Here is a 10,893-nt window from a genome sequence, read left to right as displayed (position 1 = left end):
AGCCAAAGGGTTAAGGGGTTAAAGGGATATGAAACCATTTTATTTTCTTTCATGATTCAGAGGGAGAATGCAATTGGGAATTTGTTTAAAATTGTTTACCTGAATCATGAAATAAAAATTGTGGGTTTAATAAAAGCATGGTTATACCATCATAAAGTTAGAATACTCTCAATCGTATTGCAAATGTATTTTTTATTTTTCTCCTGAAAGTGAAATTAATATCGCCAAGACTTACATAACTGAAATGCCCTAATGGATATACTGGTTACCGTATTTTGTGATTATTATTAATTATTGATACACCTAAATAACAAAAACAGAATACCGAACTAGATTTGGGGGCCAGAAGAAAGTTGTCGCTATTTTTTCCCAATCGGACAATTCACCTGTTGGTTGTAAGGTAAAGCTTTCTCAGGCAGAAATGGATACAGTAACTCGTAAACAAGCAGTGAGAGCCAGACTTAGCTCCAGTCTTTCAATAATACCGAGTGCGTGATTCACTAGTCACTCATAACGCAGTCAGTCGTGCATTCCGTCATTGAAGGTGTTTTGTCTCCTCTCGGGCACTGTAGGTGACGGCATTCGCGCATGCGTTGTTCATTCGCTCAGCTGTCATGGTGACTTGCATGAGGCTTCTCCCTGTGATCAGGGTCATCACCAGTCGAGCCCTCAGTAGCACGGGGGCAGCACCGGAGACAGCGGCAGGTGGGGCCTGTAGGAGAGCTCTGTGTTGGGAGTGGGAGCCTAAGCTTGTATAGGAAACGAATTACTGTATTACTTTAGCACTTGCAGGTTGATGTGCTGGGTGCAGTTTGGTTTTTGATTTGGCTTCACACTCAGTACACTTTATATTATGTTTAAGGTTACATACTATTTGTTCCAGAAGACTCCTCCTTATATGTACTTAAAACATATTAGAAATTAAGCAGTATATATACTATCCTGACCTATTGAAAGCAAATGCAGAATTCTGAAATGTTGCCATTGTGGAATAAACAAAAACATTTTAAATGAGCTGGTGCTTCAGTGTAACTTCCTATTTAATACTGTATTACATTTCAGAATGACCTGCAGAAAATGTTTCACCTGGTTATATACAAAATACACTTCTTAATACACTTTAAAACTTGTTAAGGATACATATACATTATTTGCTGCTATGAACAATCACTTTGTAATGTGTTGTAGGGTAATGGGTCTGAAGTATGCATTCTAGATTTTCTGGAGAAGGTGTAAATACCATAAAGGGAGTTCCATACTGCCATTTAGTGCCTTTACAGGCTGCAAAGGCAAGTAAAAGTGCATGCGCCAGTTTACAGGACAGTCGTACATATGCCATAAATTATTGGAGCTTAAAATTATTCTTTCAGTAGGCAGTGGAAACAATATTTTTAACAGAGTTAAATAAAATGGATTCATATTGATGATACATTGATGTTAAATACATGTTGAACTTTATAAAGGTTTTTAAATGTAAAGTCACTATAAGTCCAGTTCAATGAATAGGAATGACAGTTCATAAAGGCTTGGATCTCCAATGCAACGGTCTTCTTCTGTGCGCTAGGATAGTCTGTGCACTGTCTGGTTACTTTATATTCATGTATAAGCCAGTCTTGTGTTCTAAAATGCAAATGCTAGAGTATATTTATTTAAAACAACAACCATTTCCTTTCTGATTAAAGATCTGTGCTAACTTTCTGATGATATTATGTATAGAAAAGTATTAAACAGGATGAAAAACTACCTTTAGGTTACATGTATAAGATTGTATTATCTCATGTAAATATTGTTTAAATGTCATAAGATACTATTTACACTCGGTCCCATCATCTCTCCAAGCTTTTACATTCTACAAATCCAAATATACAAATATTCCGAAATCCTAACTATTCTGGAATCCAAAAATGTTCCGGTCCCAAGCAGTTTGGGTAAAGAGTTTAGTGTGTGTGTATAGTTTGTGTACTTGTTTATGCTGGGTGCTAGATTTTTGGGTTGCCTGGTAGATTTTGGAGAGATATGTAAAGCCCTATTATAGAAGACTTGCCTGAGATGATAATAAGTACATAATATGTCAGTCTGTACTGATTTGCTCATGTTAAATATATCATTTTATTTTAAATTGTTTGTAGATCAGGAGCAAGTCACGAGAAAAGCGTTTGCAGATGTCCAAAAAGAAAGACAAGAACAGGCGAAACATACAGTTTTAATAAATTTTCCTTCCAAGATTAATGAAAATAAACTTCTGAAATATTTATCACTACATGGGAAAATAGTTAATCATTTCTTTTATGAAAGTTATGTAAGTATCAACTTGTTAAAATTATTTGAAATTTGCTATATCACTGTAAGACGCCTTTTCTCGTTATGCATCTTTATAAGTGACACTTCAGTTACATGGATTGATATACCCATTATGGTCTGACTGTCCAGTGGTTAAAGTGATTGTAAACTTTAACAAGTTAATGCCCAGTATCAAATAATACTCTTAAAAACAGGGGCTCTTTAACCTTTTAACGCCGTTAGGGCATTGTATTCCGTCCAAATTTTGCTGGGCTTTAGTGCTGAAGGACGGAATACAACATCCTAACCGCTTGACTTTCCTGAAGCCACTGGCGCTTACCTGATGAGATTGTGGTCTGGAGGGTGTGCCTAGCATCATAGGGACGCCCCCCTGACGCGATCCCATCATTGAAATCTCGTGATCACGTGCATGATCACGATATTTCAATTTGTTTACATCGGAACAGTTGTTCCAATGTAGACACGTTAACCCTGGCATGAAAGGGTTAATTCATTAAAGTTTACAAAGATGTTTTTTTAAAAAAATACTTACCTTTGCGTTATGGTAAACGCTGATCCTCTGCCTGCATCCGATGCTTTCATTAGCATATCGATGATGAATCTGACTTCCTCGAATTGTTGCGTTGCCCCACGAGTTAGATGCCTAACCATAACGCAAAGGTAAGTATTTTAAAAAATAAGCGTCTTTGTAAAGTTTAATGAATTATAGTGCCCGTGTGTTTAATAGTATTTATTATTTGATACTGGGCTTTAATTTGTTAAAGTTTACAATCACTTAAACTGTCTAGTCACCCCCTTTGCTTAGCTAACAACTTCCTATTTCATAATCGCTTCCTCCTATGTCTGCCTGCAGGAGTTTATTTGCAGCACCTACTTCATGGATTTCTCTTCCTCACTCGCCCACAAATGTCTTACCTTTTGAATATTCTCTTAAAAGAGGCCTTGACAAATGTGTTCAATATCTAGGAGCCAGACATTTTTGGATGCACATACACACTAAACATGCAGTTTAGTTCAACTGAAACTTTAAGAAACGTCTTTTAACGTTGAATGGTGTTTTGATCTTCAGTTGTGACTAGACAGTAGTTGATAGTTGTGTTTGGAAACCAAGATACAGTTCTTTTTACAAGCAGTTACTAGCACTGGAAGGCATTACTTTTAGTTAAAGGGATACTAAACCCAATTTTTTTTTCTTTCATGATTCAGATAGAGCATGAGATTTTAAGTACCTTTCTAATTTACTCCTATTATCAATTCTTCTATTTTCTCATGCTATCTAGATTTGAAAAAGCAGTACTGTAAGCTTTAGAGCCGGACCATTTTTTGTTCATTACTTGGGTAGCACTTGCTGATTTGTGGCTAAATGTAGCAAACCAATCGGCAAGTGCTACCCAGGTTCTGAACTAAAAATGGGCTGGCTCCTAACCTTTCATTACTGCTTTTTCAAATCAAGATAACAAGAAAACAAAGAAAAATTGATAATAGAAGTAAATGAAAAAGTTGCTTAAAATTGCATGCTCTATCTGAATCATGAAAGAAAAAAATTGGGGTTAGTATCCCTTTAAAGGGACACTGAACCCAATTTTTTTCTTTCGTGATTCAGATAGAGCATGCAAATTTCTAATTTACTCCTATTATCAAATTTTCTTCATTCTCTTCTTATCTTTATTGGAAAAGCAAAAATGTAAGTTTAGATGCCGGCCAATTTTTGTTGTAAAACCTGGGTTGTTCTTGCTGATTGGTGGATTAATTTAACCGACCAATAAACAAGTGCTCCCCAGGGTCTGAACCAAAAAATTGCTTAGATGCCTTCTTTTTCAAATAAAAATAGCAAGAGAACGAAGAAAAATTGATAATAGGAGTAAATTAGAAAGTTGCTTAAAATTGCATGCTCTAACTGAATCATAAAAGAAAAAATTTGGGTTCAATGTCCCTTTTAATGTGTCTCCTCTGTAAAAAGAGGAGGAATAACTTCTGGGCAGAACAAGTACGTATGAGCGGGGGAGATGATAACATAACGGAAGGATAGGATTTCTTTGTAAAGTTAGTGATAAACGAGAGCAAGGCAGCAGAAAAGCAGCAGTGAGATGAAATGCTTTCCTGCTTTTTTTTCTCCAAATAATAAACAGAAAATCATTACAATGTCTTTTTACTATACATATCGTCTTATAAATTGCTATGGACAAAACAGTGATTTACAGTAGTAAAAAAAAACTTGGAAACACAGCTTTAATGTAATTAAAGGAACAGTCTAGTCAAAATTAAACTTTCATGATTCAGATAGAACATGCAATTTTAATCAACTTTCTAATTTATTCCTATTAATTTTTCTTTGTTCTCTTTGGTATCTTTATTTGAAAAAGCAGGAATGTAATCTTAGGAGCCGGCCTATTTTTGGTTCAGCACCTGGGTAGCGCTTGCTGATTAGTGTCTAAATGTAGCCATTGATAATAGGAGTAAATTAGAAAGTTACTTAAAATTGCATGTTCTATCTGACTCATGAACGTTTAATTTTGACTAGACTATCCCTTTAAGTGAATATCCACCGAGCACCTGGAAGACAGAAATATGAGATTCTTTCTACTTTCTGACACAAGAATACTTATCAAGAAGCCACAAACTTAAGCTAAACCAGTGAGACTGTTTATAAACCGTTTTAATAACACTGACAGTGCTGGGACTTCGCAACAAACAGTACAGTTACACTGGGTCCTCAAGCACAGTAACATTGCAGACACCCACACCACAGAGATACAGCAACACATATATTCAGATGCCGGCAGACAATAACCACATCTACACTTGCACGAGTGCCACTTCCCACCATAAGTACTTCTACTTCCACACTACCCTTTGGTGGTGCAGTCTCCATTCTAATTAGCCTGTACCAAAAATGCGTTTAATGCCTATTATATGCTCCACGACACCAGACACCCATCTCTATATGCCCAATGAAGCTAACTACACCCACACCACACCACCAAAGTATTGGCTCCTTCTTCAACTGGTCAAGCCAACAGTAAATTGCAAGTTCATGATTTCCTGTCTGCTAAGCATTCTTTTGTAGTCCCGCCCATAACTTTAGATTACATATGCCCCTTATGGATAAGCATTGTAAAATGTGAAGTTCTCAGCTGTACTGTCTCAAAATGATCCAGCTGCACCAGACTAAATGTTTTATGCAGTTGATGGTAGTGAAATGTTGGGTTCACCATTGAAGGTCTTAGGGGCCAGTGGAGTCCTGATGTCTGGTTTTGGCAAGCCCTGCCCTAAAATTATACATTACTTAAATTCCAAATGTGTTGTACCTTTCCAGTAGCTGTTAAGAGAATCACCATCTAATATACAATACTTTGACCTTTTTTCTTTTTTTTGCCAATGAGTACTTAGATAAGGGTATGACAAATCCTAGAAGCCAGTGAGCCATGGCTCCTAAAATGCTAATTCTGGCTCCTAACGTTTTGGCTTCTTCTACATGCCTGTTTTTTACGTAGAATCATAACAAGGCTCCATTAATTGAGTAGCAGGCCTCTCACTATTCTGGGTGGCTCTTAAATTTCAAATAAATTTGTTAGCCAAGATTGTGAGCTCCAATGGGAGAAGTAATCAAAACGTATTGTAGGTTTGCTTAACATTTTGTGTCCTTTTTATTTATTGAAGCAGGTGCAAGCATGTAGAAATACATAGACAATATAGAGTATATTGTGAGTGTGTATTTACATCTATGATTACGTATGTTACTGCTAATAATAAGACAGTGAATAGCTTTTGGGTGCATCATATTAGAAAAGATGGATAATACAAAGAAGAGAATACAGACCAAGCATAAGAGTGGATTGTGGCAGATGCAAATATCCTAATGAGGCTAGGGGCATATAGGCTTTGACTTTGTTATTTTGTATGTGCAACAATAGTTTTCTACTTGACTTTTTATGAAAACGAAACACAAACACACACTGCAAATGTGCTATTGTCTTGCTACTTGTGTAACTTATATCTCACTTTGTGATTTCTTTCTTTAAGGGTAGTCACGCTGTGGTGGAGTATTTGGACAAAGAAAGTTTAGAATCCCTTCGAGCTGGAGCTGGCATTCCAAATGCCAGAGATGAGTGCATTGTGCCATTTAAATCTAGACTTTTTACTTTAAAATGTAATCCAGAATTGGACCACACACCTGTCCTGTATAGCAAGCAGGCTACACGTCCTATAAATGAGTTGATTCAGAAGCTGTGCACTGCTGACAATGTAAGTTAAAGGGACGGTCAAGTCCAAAAAAACTTTCATGATTACACAACTTTCCAATTTACTTTTATCACCAATTTTGCTTTGTTCTCTTGGTATTCTTAGTTGAAAGCTAAACCTAGGTGGTTCATATGCTAATTTCTTAGACCTTGAAGGCCACCTCTAATCTGAATGCATTTTGACAGTTTTTCACCACAAGAGGGCGTTAGTTCATGTGTTTCATATAGATAACATTGAGCTCACGCACGTGAAGTTACCTAGCAGTGAGCACTGATTTTCTTAAATGCAAGTCTGTCAAAATAACTGAAATAAGGGAAGGGCGCAGTCTGCAGAGGCTTAGATACAAGGTAATTACAGAGGTAAAACCTGTATTATTATAACTGCGTTGGTTATGCAAAACTGGGGAATGGACAATAAAGGTATTATCTATCTTTTTAAACAACAACAATTCTGGTGTTGACTGTCCCTTTAAACTGTTAATGTTTCTCATTCTTTAGGTTAGTCATTCATTATAATGTCCTTATTTCTGAATATAATAAAGATATATTATGTCATTGTTATACGTATGTTTACAAGCCCTGTTATGACAGTTAGGCCAAGGCTGTTTCTTGTTTCTGTTTACAAGAGTTCTCTAGATGTGGAATCATTTAACCCCTTAACGACCAAGGACGTGCAGGGTACGTCCTCAAAAAAAAAAAAAAAAGGCAGTTAACGCCTGAGGATGTACCCTGCACGTCCTCGGTGTGGAAAGCAGCTGGAAGCGATATCGAGGCATCCTGCAATAACCATTTTTAGCCATCCGATGCAGAGAGAGCCACTCTGTGGCCCTCTCTGCACTGGAAATTAACGGCTAAGTTCGTTGGTGGGTGGGAGGCGGGTGGCAGCCATCGATGGCCCTGGATGATGCGGAGGGGGGCGGGATCGTGGGCGGGGATGGCCGGGGGTGTGCGCAGACGCGCGCATGTGCACGGGGATGCGGGGGCGAGCGCGTGCACGGGGAGGGAGCAGGTGGGAACCGCTACACTACAGAAATATTTTATTTAGAAGTGGGGAAAAAGGGGGGCATTATATTCAATTTAGCAAGATCGGTGGCTGGTGGGTTGTTAGTCTGTGGGGGGGAAGCTACACTACAGAAAAAAATTAAATAAAAATAATAAAACCATTTTTTTTTTGCAAACTGGGTACTGGCAGACAGCTGCCAGTACCCAAGATGGCCCCCAATAAGGCAGAAGGGGGGGGGGGATCAGGGAGGTTGGGGGCTAAGGAGGGATCCTATATAGCAGCATATGTAAATATGCTAAAAAGATTTTTTTACAATATTCAAAAATACCTTTTATTTTAGTACTGGCAGACTTTCTGCCAGTACTTAAGATGGCGGGGACAATTGTGGGGTGGGGGAGGGAAGAGTGCTGTTTGGGAGGGATCAGGGGGTGTGATGTGTCAGGTGGGAGGCTGATCTCTACACTAAAGCTAAAATTAACCCTGCAAGCTCCCTACAAACTACCTAATTAACCCCTTCACTGCTAGCCATAATACACGTGTGATGCGCAGCAGCATTTAGCGGCCTTCTAATTACCAAAAAGCAATGCCAAAGCCATGTATGTCTGCTATTTCTGAACACAGGGGATCCCAGAGGAGCATTTACAAACATGTGTGCCATAATTGCACAAGCTGTAAATAATTTTAGTGAGAAACCTAAAGTTTGTGAAAAAGTGAACAATTTTTTTTATTTGATCGCTTTTGGCGGTGAAATGGTGGCATGAAATATACCAAAATGGGCCTAGATCAATACTTTGGGTTGTCTACTACACTACATTAAAGCTAAAATTAACCCTACAAACTCCCTACAAGCTCCCTAATTAACCCCTTCACTGCTGGGCATAATACACTTGTGGTGTGCAGCGGCATTTAGCAGCCTTCTAATTACCAAAAAGCAACACCAAAGCCATACATGTCTGCTATTTCTAAAGAAAGGGGATCCCAGAGAAGCATTTACAACCATTTGTGCCATAATTGCACAAGCTGTTTGTAAATAATTTCAGTGAGAAACCTAAAATTGTGAAAAATGTAACGTTTTTTTTAATTTGATCGCATTTGGCGGTGAAATGGTGAAATTAAATATACCAAAATGGGCCTAGATCAATACTTGGGGTTGTCTACTACACTACAGCTAAAATTAACCCTAGAAGCTCCCTACATACTCCCTAATTAACCCATTCACTGCTGGGCATAATACACATGTGGTGCGCAGTGGCATTTAGCAGCCTTCTAATTACCAAAAAAGCAACACCAAAGCCATATATGTCTGCTATTTCTAAAGAAAGGGGATCCCAGAGAAGCATTTACAACCATTTATGCCATAATTGCATAAGTTGTTTGTAAATAATTTCAGTCATAAACCTAAAGTTTGTGAAAAAGTGAACAATTTTTTTTATTTGATCGCATTTGGCGGTGAAATGGTGGCATGAAATATGCCAAAATGGGCCTAGATCAATACTTTGGGATGTCTACTAAAAAAAAATATATACATGTCAATGGCTATTCAGAGATTCCTGACAGATATCAGTGTTCTAATGTAACTAGCGCTAATTTTGAAAAAAAGTGGTTTGGAAATAGCAAAGTGCTACTTGTATTTATGGCCCTATAACGTGCAAAAAAAGCAAAGAACTTGTAAACATTGGGTATTTCTAAACTCAGGACAAAATTTAGAAACTATTTAGCATGGGTGTTTTTTGGTGGTTGTAGATGTGCAACAGATTTTGGGGGTCAAAGTTAGAAAAAGTGTGTTTTTTTTCCATTTTTTCATCATATTTTGTATTTTTTTTTTTTTATAGCAAATTATAAGATATGATGAAAATAATGGTAGATTTTGAAAGTCCATTTAATGACGAGAAAACGGTATATAATATGTGTGGGTACAGTAAATGAGTAAGAGGAAAATTACAGCTAAACATAAACACAAAAACATTTTGATGCCTTCTGATTATTTTTTATAATTTGCAGGGACATGAGAGTGATAATTAAACATGTTTGAGATAGAACTTGCAATTTAAAGAGATTTTTCACTTTACTTCTTTTCAGCACATTTACTTTATTATCTAGGCTCTGGAACAGCAATGCTTTACTGGGAGGTGGCTGCACACACAAGCCTCTTGTCCTAGTCATACAAGATATGTTTCTAGCAGTGCATTGTTGCTCTGGAGCTGACTGTGTGCTTAACCCATTGGCAAGAGTAGTGGAATAATAAAATGTTCTGACAGATTAGAACACTTCACACTTTAATGTTCCTTTTAAATAGTAAATTTACCTTATTATTCAAATGGGTCCAGTATAAAGTCAAAGTTGTGTTTGTGTGTCCCTTGAGGTGAACATAGAGAACAAATGAGAAGCAGGCATACATGAATTTGCTCCAATCTCTGGCTGTATCCTCACCTGGAGCAGAATGGGAGTGTTCCACACATGCAGTTTTATTAAGGAGCTTAAACACATAGATAAAGGAGGGAGTTTGGTTAAAAATTAATAAATAAGATAATCTATTGAAATACGGCACTAACACATGAATATTTCATCATACTCACAGTGCAGTGTATTGTAAAACTGTGTCTGAGGAGGCATGTGCATTTGATGATGTTACGTGTGCATGTGCACATACTGAGTTGACTTCCTAGCCTATAGAATGTTTACATTTGCAATCAAAAATGCATATTCTGTAGGAGGAAGCTACTTGCCATGTGGGCAACAATAATTTACCCTATGTCGGCTCCATGAATAGCTTGCAGAAATAAAATCAGCTTCCATTTTTTTATTTTATTTCATGGAGCCTAATGAAAACCTGGTACAGCGTTTCTAATGTCATTCACCATTCACCACCATGTAGCCCTACTGGTTTTTAAAAGGATGTATTGGTATTATTTTAAAGGTTATTGAGTGGTTGTGGCACACCTTTAAGATTGCAGATGATCCATTCATGTCGTTTTGCTAAACACCTTTTCTCCTTTAGATAGAGGAGCAGATGTGTACACTCCTTGATGAATACCAGCTAACAGATGAAAGCATCCGGCTGCGTTTCCTGGTCTCGTCGTTAATAAGTGATATCGCCACAGCCTACTTCCCAGAGGCCACCGTAAATCCTTATGGCTCTACAGTGAATTCATTTGGAAAACTAGGTTGTGATCTGGATTTATTTTTGGACCTGGAGAATGTGGAAAGAAATAGACCTCCCAAGGTAAGAAACCCATTAAAATCAAAATAAGTCATTCATTTTTAATCCTTCATTTAAAAATATTCATATGAATTTAAAGAGGTTAAAAAACAGGAATGGTACTTATTGCAATACACTTCATCTGCCAG

At 37.4% G+C, this 10,893-nt stretch overlaps 1 protein-coding gene across 1 annotated transcript in view; it reads left to right on the top strand.

Annotated features, from left to right (window-relative positions):
• Window positions 1–578: 578 nt before the first annotated feature.
• MTPAP (mitochondrial poly(A) polymerase) overlaps window positions 579–10,893 on the top strand; it is a 72,429-nt gene continuing 62,114 nt past the window's right edge. The window contains exons 1-4 of the mRNA XM_053713894.1: window positions 579–705; window positions 2,130–2,299; window positions 6,325–6,546; window positions 10,544–10,768. Coding sequence (XP_053569869.1) covers window positions 615–705; window positions 2,130–2,299; window positions 6,325–6,546; window positions 10,544–10,768 — 708 coding nt within the window. The 5' untranslated portion in view covers window positions 579–614. The remainder of the gene's footprint in view (window positions 706–2,129; window positions 2,300–6,324; window positions 6,547–10,543; window positions 10,769–10,893) is intronic.

Source organism: Bombina bombina, chromosome 5 (assembly GCF_027579735.1).
Source record: "Bombina bombina isolate aBomBom1 chromosome 5, aBomBom1.pri, whole genome shotgun sequence".
In the NCBI taxonomy this organism is placed as follows: Eukaryota; Metazoa; Chordata; class Amphibia; order Anura; family Bombinatoridae; genus Bombina; species Bombina bombina.
The sequence above is the reverse complement of the archived record's forward strand: the minus strand, read 5'-3'. Positions and strand labels throughout refer to the sequence as shown.